Raw genomic sequence first — 18512 nt, forward strand, 5'->3', positions numbered from 1 at the left:
TGGAGAAATACTGTTGAGGACTCTCGTGCCTTGGCTGCACCAGAGCAATATTTGTGTGGCTTTTAAGGAAATTATTCCAACGCCGAAGGAGGTCTTTGATAAAGCACTGCTGACAAATAAGAACTTGGCCAGAATAAGCAGAGTTCTCTTTTCGGCTGTGACCAATGTGATTCTCGTTCACGGCGAGTCACGGACTATGGAGAGCTTACGAATGGTTCTATATGTGCATGAATTTCTTGAAAGGAAGCCAGAAGAGAGGGTTTGGATCATAACAGCTCAGTGGGATTTCACAACTGTGCCGGTTACGTACGCATTCACACAAAAAACCTTCAATGGCACCTTGTCCTTCACACGCCACACAAATTATATGGCAAAATATGAAGAGTTCCTTGAGACTGTACATCCTAATCAATCTACACTTTATTACATCCATCATTTCTGGTCTGTCTCGTTTATGTGTGCATTTCCCTCACTGGGCATTGTTGCAGAAGGCATAAAAAACTGTACTGGAAAAGAAACCTTGAAGAGTGTCTCTGGATTGGTTTTTGAAATGGGAATGTCTGGTCAGAGCTACAGTATTTACAATGCAGTTTACGCTGTTGCACATGCTCTCCACGCCATGTTTTCATCAAGATCTAGGCAGAAGGCAACACTCAATGGTGCCACAAGAAATGGCTCAAATGTTTACCCATGGCAGGTAGGAAATTCATGCCCACCTCTACTTAATAAATGACCATGAATGCTGGATTCAGGTTTATTACTTAGCAGTTGACTGAATTTGATTCAGCAACAACACACATACATATACAAATACTGAGCTTGCCCTGATGAACCATGATGATTTAAGATGCTGTGTTTCTTCACAGAATTTTGAAATGTTCTCTGCTAGCTTTCCCCAACCTGGTATTCCCCAAATGTTGTTGACTACAGTTTCCTTTTTGCACCAGCCAAAATGACCAACGGTCAGGAATGATGTGACCTGAAGTCCAAGGCATCTGGAACTGACAAAGTTGAGGGAGCTTATAAAGGTTATGAACGAAGCATATTCAACATGGGTCTCATATCTTGTTATGGCAACCATGAAAATTGAGAAAATATTTTATTCCATTGACTCTATATCCCCCACACAATAGTAAGATGGAGCTAGCTGAGTATGATATTAGAGTGACAAAGTGATTTCCCACACTTCTTCTTGTCCCACTGCTGTTCTGCTGCTTTCCTTTGCATTCAGCTGGAGCAAAACAAATAGTGGGTTTTCCCTAGGAAAGAAGTGAGGCAAGTGGAGAATGGCTCAGATCTGTGCCTAGGAAGTGTAAGGTAAAGGTAAAGGACCACAGGATGGTTAAGTCCGGTCAAAAGCGACTATGGGTCCACAGCGCTCATCTTGCTTTCAGGCCAAGGGAGCCGGTGTTTGTCCACAGGCAGCTTTCCAGGCCATGTGGCTAGCATGACTAAACTGCTTCTGGTGCAAAGGAATACCATGACAAAAATCAGAGCGCATGGAAATACCATTTACCTTCCTGCCAGAGCGGTACCTATTTATCTACTTGAACTGGTGTGCTTTCGAACTGCTAGGTTGGTAGGAGCTGGGACAGAGTGACAGGAGCTCACCCCATCACTCAGATTCGAACTGCCGACCTTCTGATCAGCAAGCCCAAGAGGCTCCATGGTTTAGACCACAGCACCACCCACGTCCCTTGCCTAGGAAGTGTAGGTCAAGTGGAAACACACAGACCCACACTTTCAAGGAATGGGACAAGTGGAAGTTTCTACAAGCCCCAAACAAGAAAGTAAATTTCAGGTAAATCACAGTAACTGTTCCTGCAATTGGCTTCTGTTCATGTCCTTTTCTTCTCCAATCTACGTAGCTTCACTCCTTCCTGAAACACATCCGTTTTAACAACAGTGCTGGAGAAGAATTTTTTTTTGATGAAAATGGAGACTGGGCAACAGGATATGATATCGTCAATACTGTCACATTCCCCAATTTGTCCATACACAGAGTTCACGTTGGAAGACTTGATCCAAAGGCTCCTGAAGGAAAGAAGTTCACCATCAATGGAAGTGCTGTTGTGTGGAATCACAAGTTTAACCAGGTGGGCAACACAGATATTCTCCAGAACAATAGATTCTGAACAAATCCTGCCTGCCTCTGGTTCCACACAGAATAGTGTAAAGTCCAACCTGTTTTGGTTCCATGCAGGTATTTCAGGAGGAATCTGCAGAAATCCGGGAGAGGGGATGAGGAGGTGTAAGGATTGGGTAATCTTTATACATTCATGTTGGGCCTTCAGTAGCCCTGTGGGCTGGCAGTTCAATACCAATTGTTTATACTTTAAATTCTTTCTTTCTGGATATTCTTAGATCACACCACAATCCACATGTGTTGAGAGTTGCCACCCTGGACAAAGCAAGATGGCACGGCAGGGGGTACAGATTTGTTGTTATGATTGTCCTCAGTGCTCTGAAGGCATGATTTCAGCCTTGACAGGTAAGTAGAGACTGCAAAGTTACATGGGGAATACTAATCCAAGTGTCTGTAAAATAAATGTTCTCAAAGGCCCATGACTCTGATGTGTGAATGGGCCATTGCAGATAGTCCTTAGAAAGGGTGTTCCTTAGAAAGGGGATTCCTTTGTTTTATCACATTATCATCAAAAACAGGGGAAGGGATTCTGTTCTTCTTGTCCAAGAGAAATGTTACCGAGGCCATATTTCATGCCACACCATGAAACAGTTGATGCTGAAGAAGATCCATGCACATTTTCAATGATTAAGATTTATAACTTTCAGATGCAGACCACTGTAACAAGTGCCCTGAGGATCAACATCCAAATAGAAATCAGGATGGCTGTATCGCTAAAACTATAAGTTTTCTATCATATGGAGAGACCTTGGGAATAATTCTGGCTTCATTTGCACTTTCCCTTTTTCTAATCACACTTGTGGTAATGTGGATCTTCATTCAACACCAGGAGACTCCCATCGTCAAGGCCAACAACTGGAACATCACCTGCACTCTCCTCATTTCCCTCTTGCTTTGCTTTCTCTGCTCCCTCTTATTCATTGGGGAGCCTGCAAAGGTGACCTGCCTTCTCCGTCAAACCATGTTTGGAATCATCTTCTCCCTGGCTGTTTCTTGTGTGTTGGCGAAAACCATCACTGTGGTTCTGGCCTTCATGGCCACCAAGCCAGGAAGCAGGATGAGGAAATGGGTGGGGAAGAGGCTGGCAGTGTCAGTCATCATCCTTTGCACTCTTATTCAAACTGGCATCTGTGCACTGTGGTTGGCAACCTCTCCTCCCTTCCCAGAGTTTGACATGCATTCACAGACTACCCAAATCATTGTGCAGTGCAATGAAGGATCAGGCCCCATGTTTTATACTGTCCTGGGCTACATGGGTCTTCTGGCCATCATCAGCTTCACTGTGGCTTTTTTGGCCAGGAAGCTACCTGATACTTTCAATGAAGCCAAGCTCATCACCTTCAGCATGCTGGTCTTCTGCAGTGTTTGGCTGTCCTTTGTCCCCACCTACCTGAGCACCAAAGGAAAATATATGGTGGCTGTGGAGATCTTCTCTATCTTGACTTCTAGCTCTGGGTTGCTGGGTTGCATCTTCCTCCCCAAATTCTATATTATTGTTCTGAGGCCTGAGCTGAACACCAGGGATCAGCTTGTGAGAAAAAAGAACTGTGAAATCTGATAGGTTTCCTCCTTGCTTTTTGTAGCTTCTTTCCCACTCACTTTTCTGGTTGTTTTGTCTTTTTAAAACAACCTTAACCGAAATACATGCAATGCCTTCTTTGATGTTTGGAAAGTACTTCCAATGATGTAAAATTTCAGCCAGTTTGGCTTTTAATCAGTTTACTCATCTAGTAGTTTGTTTATAAGCCACTTTTTTGAAAATGTGCTTATTTATTTATTAAAGTATTTATATTTCCCTGTGTCATAAATAAATATCAAAGTTACTTACAACAATGCAATAAAACTACCGGTATGTACAAATTTAAGATCTCAGATTATAAACTAATCATTATGGAAATATAATTTCTTAATTGCATGCAAGAGCCTGGTGGCATAAAAAGTTTTCAGCAGGCATATAAAGGATGAAACAGAAGGTGCCTGCTGAATCTGTATCACCAGAGCTTTCCACAAATTTGGGATGATAACACTAAAGATTCTGTCACATGTACCCATAATAATAGTAAAGGTAAAGGGACCCCTGACCATTAGGTCCAGTTGTGGCTGACTCTGGGGTTGCGGCGCTCATCTCGCTTTAGTGGCCGAGGGAGCCGGCGTACAGCTTCCGGGTCATGTGGCCAGGATGACTAAGCCGCTTCTGGCAAACCAGAGCAGCGCACGGAAATGCTGTTTACCTTCCCGCCGGAGCGGTACCTATTTATCTACTTCCACTTTAACGTGCTTTTGAACTGCTAGGTTGGCAGGAGCAGGGACCGAGCGACGGGAGCTCACCCCGTCGCGGGGATTCAAACCACCGACCATCTGATTGGCAAGTCCTAGACTCTGTGGTTTAACCCGCAGCACCACCCGCGTCCCATAATAATACTAATATACCCATAATAATACTAATGCCTAATATCAGCACATAATTAGCTATCAGCCAGCCAGACCCCAGTACAAAAAGCCCCCACTTATAACCCCAGTTTATATTAGCCATTACAAGCTGGAGAGGGGTGCTTTTGAAATTGTTAAGTTCTGCCTAATTGACACGAGAAATGGAGCCTTTTCAGTCTCAGAAGGAATTGAGTTCTATAGCTGCAAAGCCACAATTTAGAAGACCCTGTTATGAATGCCCACCAGCCTGATTGTTTCTACTGGCAGGCACCTATGCAGGATGTGTGATGTAAATCTTACAAGGCTAATAAGGGCTGCCTTCAGATGTAATCTAAAGTTTATATAGCTACTCATCTCCTTGACAGCTGGCGGGAGGGCGTTCCACAGGGCAGGTGCCACTACCAAGAAGACCCTTCCTGGTTCCCTGTAGCTTCACTTCTCACAGTGAGGGAACCGCCAGAAGGCTCTCAGTGCTGGGTCTCAAGTGACTGGGATGAATGATGGGGGTGGAGATGCTCCTTCGGGTATACAGAAGTTTTAGTCTTAAACCATTTATTTTCTTGATTAAGCTGTATTGATAAGCTCCTTCTTTTTCTTCATTGTCATCATTATTGCTATTACTACCCATGCTTCACTAACACGTCACTGGGCAGGTGACAGCAAGTTAATTCAAATCAAGGCAAACACTAGCCTGCGCTCTGCAGACTTACTTATGTATACACATGGAGCTAAACACTCACCACCCTCTCATGCATTCTTTGAGTATGTGAAAGTGGGGCATCCAAACTTCCTACAGTAGAAATAGGCTGGGATCCCACTGGGAGCTCTATTAATGGTTGGCTGTAGATCATGGATGTCCAACAGATCCCCACACGGTTTTGGTAGATCGCGGGTCGACCTCTGGCTCCCTTTCCTCAATGTCATTGAAACAGACTCCTGCCCCGCCCCCTCGGCCCGCCCTGCACTGTTGTGTGATCAGTGGAAGAAAACGCGGAGCTTTCTCTCTGTGGCTGTTTTCATTCAAAGCGATATTATTGTGAGATACTTTCTCCCTTAGACCCTTGGCTTTAACCCCCCCCCAAAAAAAAAACACAGAACTTCCCTCCTAATAAAGTATTTGCATGTCCTCCTCCCTAAAAAAAAGCTCATTGCCAGATTTTAATTCTGAAAGCATATCGCAGTCTCTCAGGAATTGGCCGCCCCTGCTGTAGATCAACAGGTTTCTTGCCTCACAACTGTTTAAAAAGTTCACTCAGCAGAATGAACAAGAGAGCCCCCAATCACTGCAGGGCTGGATTAAGACATTTTGAAGTGGAATTGTATCACTGGGAGAGACCTCAAAGGCCTAGTCCATCCCACTGCTCATTCAAATAATGCACATGGCAATCTTAAGAAGGTTGCCCCTGGTAGATCATTAAGGCCAAAGTATACAGTTGCTGAGCTACATAGCTGACTGGCTTGAGCAACTAGAAGACCTTCTGTCTGTTGCTTTTGCCTCACCCCCACCCTCAACTTCACAGGACCTGGATCTATCCTGCATATAGCCCACTACCCAGTTAAGAACCTTATCTACTTTAGAGTGGTGTAGTGATTTGAAGGAAGGAAGGAATAGACACTAGTTTCCTTCTGGGTTTTGTCTCCACCTTTCTTACACACACACACACACACACACACACACACACACACACACAGGGATACCCTGTCTGTCATGAGACGTGGAGAGGGTAGTTGGGTGCTGAGGAGGAATGGGTGAAGAGTTGGGTGATCCCATAGAAGCTCCTAGCAAGCTGGAACAGTTGAAATCAGGACACCAAGAGGAGTCTGATCCAGAAGAGGGATGCAGCGGGCTGGAAGATGGAGATCTGGATTCTGTGGAAGGGCCTGGCCAGAGCTGGCCCAGGACATTTTGCCACTCCAGGCAAAATTGAAAATGGCCACACACACACACACAGCCTCTTCTACACCCGCTGCCTGGAGGCTGCACGGGGAGCAAAAGGAGGCTGGAGAGGACCAGACGGTAGGGGGTGGGGGTGTGTGCAGTGGTGGCAGTACCCCTCCCAGCTGACTGCCTTACTGAGCCTCATAGGCAGGTGGGGTAGGGGGCTGTTGGGCTGTTAGAAAAGCACCCTGCCCCCAAAACATTGACTATCCCAAGTTTAAAGCCTTTAAAGCCAAGTTTAAATTCCCTGCTGGGAATAAGTTGGATGCCAAGCAGACTCTTGAGTCCACCCCCATCTCAAAGGATGCGGTGCTGTCAGCAGCAGCAAAAGCATGCCTGGCATAATCACTTGGATGAGGGCTCATTGGAAAGTCAAGTTCCAAAGATTTGGGACAACTGCCACACCAATAGCACCTTCAAAAGTAGAGCACAGAGGGCATGTCGCTTGCGCTTAGCCATTATTTCTAACCTCTTATGCACCCACTGGTTTCTATGACTCGAAAACTGACCTACATAACATTCTGATCTAAACATTTAAGCCTTTGGTAGAAACTAAGATGGAAGTTTGAGTTCTTCATCTAGCAGTGAGAGACAGGACACCATCAAACACACACACACACCACATGGGATACTCCCCCCTCACACACACTCTTCCTCACACATGTAGGAACATCCTTCGCACACATACCTTCCCCAAAGACAGGCAAAAGGGTAACGTAACACAACACAACACAACACAACACAACACAACAACACTGAGTGTATATTTCCATCCACATCCACAAAACATATATCTAGCAGTGAGAACCAGCACACCATCACACACACACACACACACACACACACACACACACCTCACATGGGATACTTCCCCTTCTCTCTCTCTCTCTCTCTCTCTCTCTCTCACACACACACACACACCCACACACACCCACACCCACACACCCACACACCTCACATGGGATACTTCCCCTTCTCTCTCTCTCTCTCTCTCTCTCTCTCTCTCTCTCTCTCTCTCTCTCTCTCTCTCTCTCACACACACACACACACACACACACACACACACATATCCTCTTCCTCACACATGTAGGAACATCCTTTGCACACATACCTTCCCCAAAGACAGACAAAAGGGTAACAAAACAAAACAACACAACTCAGTGTATATTTCCATCCACATACATAAAACCCAACAGCCTCTTTTAAAATGTCCCATTTACCCCTTAGCCAATATCCTACTTGTTCCAGAGTTCCTTGCAGGTAGACCCTACATACTGTACATTTAGTCTTTCACGACGATTGAAAGAAGAGATGCCATTGCTTGTGTTAAGTCTCCTGGCTGCATTAATTATCACTGCCGCTAGGATATTGTGCTGATGGTTGTGGGTTTCCAATAATTCAGGGAGCAAAGCTAAAAATGATGTATTTGTCGCTAAAGCTCCATTGCTTCACATATCTTGCATTTTCGTCCATGTGGGTTGCTGGTTATTTCCCTTCACTTAGTACATATGTGTATATATAGCACCACCCGAGGTGAGGGCCCTCATGGCTGATAAGAGGTGGTTCTGGAAAGAGAGGAGTCTATCAGTGCCGTTGTGATGGGCTTTCATGGAGAACATAGAAGAGCCACTCTTTCATGCCCAAATGGCAATGATGGCCATGATGGAGAAGCCCAGTCCAATGAAGAAGAACTTGGTCAGGGGGCTTTCGTGCGAGCGCAGCTCGTAGGGGAGGATCTCCAGGAAGGTGACGTAGAGAAAGGTCCCTGCAGCCACCCCTTCCAACAAAGCCTGAGCCAGGCTGGTCCCGTCACTGTTGTAAAGGGAGACACCAATGCCCACGCCGATGCCAGCGGGAGACATCAGAGCAAACACCACCAAGTACAGCAACCTCCACCGGGCCGGCGTGCCGCTCTGCACCAACTTCAAAGCCAGGCTGAAGACCACAATGGCCTTGTGGATCAGCACCGCCAGGCAAAGCTGAATGGCGGCTGTCTCCTGCTTTTGGACGCCGATGGCGAGGCCCTCAAAGACCGAGTGGAAGGAGAGCGACAGGAAGAGCACGAACGCCCGGAAAGAGCTGTGGGATTCCGGCGGGTCCTTGTGATCCTCTTCGGTGTTGTGGTCGCCGTGGGAGTGCACAGCCCTGGGGCAACAATGGAGCACCACACTCTCAATGAGGAACACCAGGAAGAAGCCAGCTGAGATGACGAGCTCCCCAAATGGGTACATCTGCCATGGGAGGAGAGAAAGAGTTGGACATGAGTTAAGGCCCCATCTGCAGTGTCCATTTCAAGCAGTATCATACCCCTTTAAATAATCATGGCTTCCCTCAAATAATCCTAGGAAGTGTAGCTTATTATGGGTGCTGAGAGTTGTTAGGAGACCCCTATTCCCCGCTGCCACAGAGCCATAGCTGTCAACGTTTCCCCTTTTTAAAGGGAAATTCCCTTATTCCGAATACAGTGGTGCCCCGCAAGACGAATGCCTCGCAAGACGGAAAACTCGCTAGACAAAAGAGTTTTCCGTTTTGGAGGTGCTTCGCAAAACGAATTTCCTATGGGCTTGCTTCGCAAGACGACAATGTCTTGCGAGTTCCTGCTGGTTTTTTTCCCTCCCCCCTTTTTCTAAGCCGCTAATCCGCTTATCAGCTGATCCGATCAGCAGATAAGCTGCTAAAAGCCGCTAAAAGCGCTAATCTGCTAATCCGTCAATGGGCTTGCTTCGCAAGACGAAAAAACCGCTAGACAAAGAGAATCACAGAACGGATTCTTTTCGTCTTGCGAGGCACCACTGTAGTATTCCTTGCAAGAAAAGGGAAAAGTTGACAGCTATGCACAGAGCTACAGTAAACGGCTCAGTGCTGCAATACCTCAAGGACCGCCTCTTTCCATATGAACGTACTTGGACCCTGAGATCATCTTCTGAGGCCTTTCTTCGTGTGCCTCCTCCTTGAGAGGTCTGGAGGGTGGCAACACGAGAACGGGCCTTTTCTGAAGTGGCTCCCCGTCTGTGGAATGCTCTCCCCAGGGAAGTTTGCCTGGCGCCTTCATTATACACCTTTAGGCGCCAGGCAAAAACATTCCTTTTTAACCAGGCCTTTGGTTGATCTGATTGACATCCTAAGCCCTTTTAAAATGTGTTTGTGTTTTTGTGGCGGAGAGGGGAAGGGAAGGGCTATTGGGTTGTCCTTTTTATTTTCATTATGTATTTTGTGGTTTTATATCTTGATTTTATTCTGTGAACTGCTGCGAGACCCCTGGGTATAGGGCGGTATAGAAATAAAATAAAATAAAATAAAATAAAATAAAATAATAAAATAAAATAAAATAAAATACTATGTGAATACTTTTTTTTGCCTATTCTGAATCTTCCAACATTCAGCTTCACTGGATGGACCAGATGAGGGTGTAAAAACCTCTCCCCGTCTTCATTATACACCTTTAGGCACCAGGCAAATATGTTCCTTTTTAACCAGGCCATTGGTTGATCTGATTGACCTCCTATACTGGGTGCGAAGTGTAAATGCAGCACTGGTGATGGAGGTGGGTAGGTTAAGGCCTTTGGTGATCTCCCTCCAGATCTTCTTGTTGATGATTTCCACCAGCCCTCCCTTGTCAGTCACCAGCTTGTAGAGCATGTAGAGGTCGAGGATCTGCTTTGCCATGATGGGGATGCGGTTGATTGGCGTCCCCCTCTTCTGCATAAAAATGAAGAGGTCATCCAAGAACCTCCTATACCATTTTAAAATGTTTTTGGGGGGCGCTATTTATGGTGCAGTTTCTGCACATGTGTGATTTATAAAACCAGGTGTTGTTTATTGCTCTTCTATTCATTTACCCAGGAACTTTATCTAAACCTAAGAGGTGCTCAAGTCTTCAAAGAGCTTTCCATGGTTCCTGGGGTTTTTTAAAATTAAAGTTGCACCACCAGGTGGCAATCAAGGGCCACCGTAGGATTTCTCAACTGGAACAAGGTTGTCTTTGCAGGGTTCTTAGTCTTCGATTGCAACAGCACCTCCCTGAAGGGAGGAAAAAAAGGTGCTCACAATACTTGAGTTTGGAAAGAGAGGTGTGAAAAATAGAAGCAGGGTGGTGCAGGCTGCACCTGGGACCTGGGAGACCAGGGTTCAAATCCACACCTGGGCAAAAAGTCTAGAGATAGTCTTTCAGCCTAATCAACCTCACAGAGTTCTTGCAATGATAAAATGGAGAGCTGGGGGGGGGAGGGAATAAAAACGTACACCACTCTAAGCTCTTTGGAAGAAAAATGGGGTATAAATGCAAATAAATAACAAAGTAAAATACAATACAATAAAATGTGTTTCAGCTCACCGTTTGGTAATGTATCGGAACTGGCTGTGTTCCCACAATCAGGTACATGATGGCACCCCCCTTTTAAATTTGTTTGTCATATTTGTAACCATTCCTTCCCTCAAAGAGTTCAAGGTGGCATACTCTCCTCCCTTTCCATATTACCCTAATAATATGTTGCATACCTATCAAATAATGGAGGTTTACAAACAGGAGAGGAAAATTGGCTTCCAGGTGGAGAAATCAAAATTAGAAACAGAACTGTTAGAACCCAATACTAAGAATCTGTCAAGAATGTACAACTTGTTGTTGAAATGGAATACACAAGAGGAAACAGTGAAATCAGCTATGATAAAGTGGGCACAGGACATTGGTCATAACATTATGTTTGCTGACTGGGAACAGTTGTGGACCACCAGTATTAAATTTACGGCATGTAATGCCTTAAAGGAAAATATTATGAAAATGATCTATAGGTGGTACATGACCCCAGTCAAGCTAGCAAAAATCTACCATTTGCCTGATAATAAGTGTTGGAAATGTAAAGAAACTGAAGGTACTTTTTTTCACCTTTGGTGGACGTGCCTGAGGATTAAGGCCTTCTGGGAAATGATATATAATGAAATGAAAAAGGTACTTAAATGTACTTTCCCTAAGAAACCAGAGGCCTTTCTCTTGGGCATTGTCGGCCAATTGGTGTCAAAGAAAGATAGAACATTTTTTATGTATGCTACAACAGCAGCAAGAATACTCATCGCAAAGTATTGGAAGACACAAGATTTACCCACTTTGGAAGAATGGCAGATGAAGGTGATAGACTATATGGGACTGGCTGAAATGACTGGCAGAATCCGAGACCAGGGGAAAGAGACGGCGGAAGAAGATTGGAAGAAATTTAAAATTTATCTTAAGAAATATTGTAAAATTAATTAGTGTTAAAATGTTGTGGTTATAGAAAGTAGGGGATTACAGCGGTAAAAGATTAAGTAAAAGAAAAGAAAAGGAAAAATTAGATAAAATTAAGGGGGAGGATTTGCTGAAATAAATTTGGGAATTGGAATGCAGAAAGGAGAGGTACCGGGAAGTCAGGGAAGTAAGTTTTAAGAAAAAAAGGATTTAACATTATACATGTTTTGTTTTTGTGTGTGTATGTTTGTATTGTATTGTGTGTGTTTTTATATTTGTGAAAATACAATAAATATTTATAAAAAATTAATAATAATATGTTGCATACCACTTTGTGATCTTTGGATGAATGAAGGGCAATATACAAATGACAGATGATAGATAGATAGATAGATAGATAGATAGATAGATAGATAGATAGAGATAGATAGATAGATAGATAGATGATAGATAGAAAGAAAGAAAGAAAGAAAGAAAGAAAGAAAGAAAGAAAGATAGATAGATAGATAGATGATAGTTAGATATAGCAACAACCCTGTGAGCCAGGCTGAACTGAGAGCTAGTGACTTGCCCAGTAAGCTGGCAGGTCAAAAAAGAAAAAGAAAGGGTAAAAAGGTAAAGGACCCCTGGATGGTTAAGTCCAGGCAAAGGTGGCTATGGGGTGTGGCGCTCATCTTACTTTCAGGCCAAGGGAACAGTTTCAGGTTAAGAACGTTAAGAACAAGGACTCGATGGCCCTTGTGGTCTCTTCCAACTCTATGATTCTATGAGCAGTTTCAGGTTAATAACAGACCTCCAGAATGAATTAAGTTCGTAACTAGAGGTACCACTGTATCTGCAAGATGGGAACTATTTTATTCCATTGACTCTATATCCCCCTCCCCCATTAATAAGAAGGAGCTAGTTGAGTATGACATTGGAGTGACAAAGTGATTTTCCACACTTCTTCTTGTCCCTCTGCTGCTCTGCTGCTTTCCTTTGCATTCAGCTGGAGCAAAACAAATAGTGGGTTTTCCCTAGGAAAGAAGTGAGGCAAGAGGAGAATGGCTCAGATCTGTGCCTAGGAAGTGTAAGGTAAAGGTAAAGGACCCCAGGATGGTTAAGTTTGGTCACAAGCAACTATGGGCCTATGGCGCTCATCTTGCTTTCAGGCCGAGGGAGTTGGTGTTTGTCCACAGACAGCTTTCCATTCCACGTGGCTAGCATGACTAAACTGCTTATGGTGCAAAGAAATACCATGACAAAACCCAGAGTGCATGGAAATGGCATTTACCTTCCCGCCGGAGCGGTACCTATTTATAATAATAATAATAATAATAATAAATTTTATTTATATCCCGCCCTCCCCAGCTGAGCCGGGCTCAGGGCGGCTAACAACAATCAAATAAACAATCAAATAATAACACATTCTAAAAATATTTCATTATAAAAATTAGTTAAAATTAAATTGATGGCAACCGATTAAACAAAATTCTGTGCAGGTTGCCAGAGGAGGGAGTCAGGCTGCGCCCTGACCAAAGCCCTGGCGGAACAACTCTGTCTTGCAGGCCCTGCGGAAAGATGTCAGGTCCCGCAGGGCCCTAGTCTCTTGTGACAGAGCATTCCACCAGATTGGAGCCGCAGCCGAGAAGGCCCTGGCTCTAGTTGAGGCCAGCCTAACCTCTTTGAGGCCTGGGACCTTGAGGGTGTTATTATTTGCAGACTGTAGGTTTCTCTGTGGGGCATACCAGGAGAGGCGGTCCCGTAGGTACGAGGGTCCTAGGCCGTATAGGGCTTTAAAGGTTAAAACCAGAACCTTAAACCTGATCCTGTACTCCACCGGGAGCCAGTGCAGCTGGTATAGTACCGGATGAATGTGATCTCGCAGCGAAGACCCCATAAGGAGTCTCGCCGCGGCATTCTGCACCCGCTGGAGTTTCTGGGTCAGTCTCAAGGGCAGCCCCACGTAGAGCGAGTTACAATAATCCAGTCTGGAGGTGACCGTCGCATGGATCACAGTGGCTAGGTCAGGGCGAGAGAGATAAGGGGCCAACTGCTTAGCTTGGCGGAGATGGAAAAATGCCGCCTTTGTTATAGCTGTAATCTGCGCCTCCATAGAGAGGGAGGTATCGAAGATTACACCCAAACTCTTAACGGAAGGTGCTGGCACTAATTGCACCCCCGCAAGAGATGGGAGTTGCCCCCTCGATCCCATATCGTCCCGCCCCAACCAGAGGACCTCTGTCTTCGAAGGATTTAACTTCAACCGGCTCCCACGTAACCATCCAGCCACAGCTTCCAGACATCTGGTCAGTGTGTCTGGGGCCGAGTTAGGATGGCCATCCATCAACAGATAGAGTTGGGTGTCATCAGCATACTGATGGCAACCCAGACCAAAACTCCGGACAAGCTGGGCGAGGGGGCGCATAAAGATGTTAAAAAGCATCGGGGAGAGAATCGCACCCTGAGGTCTACTTGCACTGGCTTGCTTTCGAACTGCTAGGTTGGCAGGAGCTGGGACAGAGCAACAGGAGCTCACCCCATTGCATGGATTCGAACTGGCGACCTTCTGATCAGCAAGTCCAAGAAGCTCCCTGGTTTAGACTACAGCGCCACCTGCATCCCCATTCTATTTTCTTCATAGATGGATAGACCGACAGACAGACAGATATGCCTTTGTATCTTGCTCTCCAGATATAATAATAATAATAATAATAATAATAATAATAATAATAATAATAATAATAATAATAATAATAATAATAATTTATTTATACCCCGCCCATCTGGCTGAGTTTCCCCAGCCACTCTGGGCGGCTTCCAATCAAGTGTTAAAAACAATACAGCATTAAATATTAAAAACTTTCCTAAACAGGGCTGCCTTCAGGTGTCTCCTCACAGAAACTCCTCACAGCAGGAAGAAACTCCTCACCGCAGGAGGCAAATAATGCAAACACAACTACAACCATAACAAAATTTTACAAGAGAGTGTACCAGTCAAGGTAGATGTTTTAAAAGGTTTGTTATGGTCCTGTTCACAGATCCTTAAATAAGTAACCAAAACCAAGACCTGAGCCAAGCAAGATTAGAACAGTCATTAAAAGATTGTGAAATATGCAGAGGCCAAGCTTGAGATCTTAATCAACCATCTCACCCCCATACACTCTTGCAAAATTTGAGAGCCTTTTGCAGCTGACTAGAAAACAAAATCCTTGACTGTGTGGATCCTGCACCCCAATTCACAGCCCCATACCCTGGAGGAGAGTCAGAAGATGGATAAAAAGCTTTTTCAACTCCCCTGCCAATACCCAAAGTACCAAAATAAATAATCCATAATTGATCACAATGGCAGCTCGTGCCTATCCAAAGCTAACCTGATCAGCAATCTCAAAGGTGGGGGAACAACAGTGTTCAAAAAGGGGAAACATACCTCAGAATCATCATCACCTTCAGAGGTGCCGTTCTGCTTATGCATAGAAGCTCCCTGGGGGAAAAGAAACAAACAAACAAACAGCTGAGTTGGAAACATTCTAAGGACAAGAATGGTTCACAGTCATTGGTTATCATGGTGGTGGAATCAAGTTTCCTCCCTATTCAAGCAGTGGGAGCTCAGATATTGAAGATCTGTCAAATTTTGGAACCATGAACTTCTTTTGCATGCCACAAACTTTATCTATCTATCTATCTATCTATCATCTATCTATCTATCTATCTATCTATCTATCTATCTATCTATCTATCATCTATCTATCTATCTATCTATCTATCTATCTATCTATCATCTATCTATCTATCTATCATCTATCTATCTATCTATCTATCTATCTATCTATCTATCTATCTATCTATCTATCTATCATCTATCTATCTATCATCTATCTATTATTCATTCATTCATTCATTCATTCATTCATTCATTCATTCATTCTAAGGCCTCTTGTTGCTGCTTTCCCAATCCCAGTGCAACAGTACCCCTAATTATTAGAACTATTTCCAAAGGGGTGGCTGTGTTAATCTCTTGTAGCAAAATGAGTGAGTCTTAAATTTATTATGGCATAAGCTTGTGGTTCCCAAACTTCCCCCTCCTTGGACCACTTGAAAATTGCTGGTGGTCTTGATGGACCACTTAATGATTTTTCTGCCTGTTGTAGCAGTTATGCTGTGCTGTGATTTCTGATTGCATTTATACATATACACCACGGAGCACCTGAATGAAGCTCGTGGACCATTGGTGGTCCTTGGATCACAGTTTAGGAACCCCTGGCATAAGCGTTCATGGACAGTAGTTCACTTCATAGTGTGCAGGCACTTTTAGAAGAAGGGACTCTATTCATGACCTTATGATAAAAGGAGGTACATCTAGGAAGATGTGATCTTTTAGGTCTTAAGCCAGCTTTATAGGTTAGAAAAAAACCCAGTATTTTGAATTGGACAAGTCAGATGAAGCAGTGAAAGCGAGCAAACAAACAAACAAATCAAAAACCCCACACACAACCCAAACAAAACTTGTGCAATATGTTTATAATGGCCAGTTCCATTCAGATTTTTGGTACCATGTTCTGTGTCGACATTTCCATGCCATCTTCAAAGGCTGCACCATGTACAGTGGGTTACATTGGTCCAAACAGTTATTTACTAAAACATGGAACACTGAAGTCCAGTTGTACAATTCAGCCAAGGTCAGAGCCGGGACACTGGTTTAAGCTTGTCCAGTACTGTCTCCCCCAACAACGTATAGGGACTCAAGGTTGAAGAACACCGGTCTGCTCTGACTGGCAGTGACCCTCCAGGGTCTCAGACAGTGGTATCTCCCATGATCTTGTTTTAACTGAAGATGCTATGGACTGAAGCTCAGACTTTCTGCATATAAAGCAGACGTTGTTCCACCAAGCTGTGGCCCATCCAAATTCATTGCAGTGGAATTCAGATTTAAGAGACTGCTGCGATGGCACTCACCTGCTGCCGTCTCTTTTTGAGTTCCTCCTGGATGTCTCCCAGTGCGTCAGCCACCATGTGCATAATGCAGGCCCCAAGGAACACTCCGGCAGCAAAACAGCCTATGAAACTGAGGATGCGCCGATGCTTCCCTAGAAGAGATGCAGGGCGGAATAGGAAGGATTATGTCAGATGTAGAGTTTGTCAAACAGAGACGAGGCTGCCAATCCATGTCTTTAAAATATATATCTTAATGTAAGCCACCTTGCATAGAGGCAGGATACTAATCAATACTAATACTACTAATAATAAAGAAGAGTAACACCTGCATGCTCAGAATTCAGTGCATGCTCAAGAGTTCAAGGCCCACCAGCATCAAAAAAATAATCTGGAGGTGTAAAGCACCCTTTCAGTTCCAGCACCATGGATAGAGCTTTTTTGCCCAGTGAAATGTAGTGTTTTTTAACAGAGTCAATTTGCTTGTTCAGCTTGCTTAAGCCCTGTTTACTTATTCTGGGTGTGGAAGTAGAAGGAACGCTAATCTGTAAAAGGAACATGTGAGCATTGATTCACCAGAAAGATCAAGAGTGGTAAAGAGGGACCCACCTCAATATATGGCCACCTAGAGAGTTAACAACAAAGCTGAGGTCTCAAGACTTCCTGGTGTTGCACAGCACAGTATTTGCACTCCTGCACAAGTTCTAATAGTCACATTGCATCAAGCCCCTCTGAAGATCAGGCCATACCCACTCCAATCCCTTCCACCAACTGCTCACCTCTGGCCATGTTGCTCTGGAACCATCTAACCTGCGCCGGGATGAGGCCACAAATGAGTGTGACCACCAGCAGACCTGCCAGGCAGCCGATCTTGACCTCCAACAATTGATCCATCTCTGCAGCGTAGGGTAGGGAAAATCACACCGGGAGGAGAGGCAAAGGCTTATCCGTCGTATCTCTGGACACTTTTCGGGCCAGTCTGATTCCAAAACGTCTTATGAGCGTTAGTAACTAGACCCAAACAGAGATGTCCACCTCTCTTCACACTCTTCTGGTGCAGTAAAGCTCTCCCCTTTGGAAGTATGAGTGGGGGAAAGAGTAGGAAGAGAGCCTCACACTATGGAGTCTTCATGAACTGAGCATCCATATATAGCAAGATCAAAAGCAACTAGATGTTCCAGCAGCAGTCGGGTGTATGGTGCTGTCTTCAGCCTCTGCCTTCTAGATATATTTCATGGAGCCTTCTATTCCCCACCTTGTTCCCTTGTTCCTTACCTTCTGCTATTTCCCTCATTGATCTAGCTTGCTGGTCTCTTGTCCTGCAGATGTTCTCTTTTGCATTCCACCTTCCTTCCTTCTCTTTTCTACCTCCCTCATCAGATTCCTGCTTCCATCCAACCTCGGTCTAATCCTAGCCGCCTTCTAGGGAGTGAGTAATCACCCCGATACTCCAGAAAGCCGCCCGCCCACTTTGGTGTTGTCCCATCCCATCCCCTCCCCTTCATTATGCAAACGCGTAATTTCATTTACAATAAACAATCTACAAGCGATCGTTTCGTCATTAATTTTAAGGTCACTGGGCCATAGCAGCCACAGTCGAGGGCTCCACCTCAAATTCTCGATAAGAAATGCTCATTAAAAAACGGGAGTCTATTGATCTAGCTGAAGATTGTTTTCCAGCTGGCAGGTCAAGGCTAACAAGTGCGTGGGTCTCAATAGCTGCACCTTTCACGTTTTGCTTCAGACGTGGATAAGGGGGAAGAGAGGGAAAAACAAGCACAAAACATTGCAAAAAACCTCAAGGCACAATCTTATGAGCCTTGGCAGGGTAGCCCAGGGGCCACAGGATACAGCAGATCTCCCTCTCT

The 18512-nt window shown here is 44.6% G+C and overlaps 2 protein-coding genes and 1 long non-coding RNA gene across 3 annotated transcripts; 1 reads left to right on the forward strand and 2 right to left on the reverse strand.

The window, feature by feature from the left end:
- Window positions 1-421: 421 nt before the first annotated feature.
- LOC308571603 (vomeronasal type-2 receptor 26-like) lies at window positions 422-4203 on the forward strand. The gene is made up of 4 exons (XM_081167245.1): window positions 422-697; window positions 1869-2096; window positions 2365-2491; window positions 2794-4203. Exons 1-4 carry the CDS (start codon window positions 455-457, stop codon window positions 3702-3704), a joined length of 1509 nt encoding a protein of 502 aa, XP_081023371.1. The 5' UTR covers window positions 422-454; the 3' UTR covers window positions 3705-4203.
- A 3453-nt stretch (window positions 4204-7656) lies between these two features.
- Window positions 7657-18091, reverse strand: SLC39A2 (solute carrier family 39 member 2). The gene is made up of 4 exons (XM_081165946.1): window positions 17424-18091; window positions 16669-16799; window positions 15143-15196; window positions 7657-8746 (listed from the first exon to the last, which is right to left on the reverse strand). The coding sequence occupies exons 1-4, from the start codon at window positions 17536-17538 to the stop codon at window positions 8150-8152; spliced, it is 897 nt and encodes a 298-aa protein (XP_081022072.1). The 5' UTR covers window positions 17539-18091; the 3' UTR covers window positions 7657-8149.
- LOC308570926 lies at window positions 9881-12140 on the reverse strand. Its single transcript, XR_014001233.1, has 3 exons — window positions 12062-12140; window positions 10246-11012; window positions 9881-10014 (listed from the first exon to the last, which is right to left on the reverse strand). It is a non-coding gene; the product is annotated as an uncharacterized lncRNA (long non-coding RNA).
- Window positions 18092-18512: the final 421 nt, after the last annotated feature.

This window comes from Podarcis bocagei (genome assembly GCF_964188305.1).
Source record: "Podarcis bocagei genome assembly, chromosome: 13".
Lineage (NCBI taxonomy): Eukaryota > Metazoa > Chordata > Lepidosauria > Squamata > Lacertidae > Podarcis > Podarcis bocagei.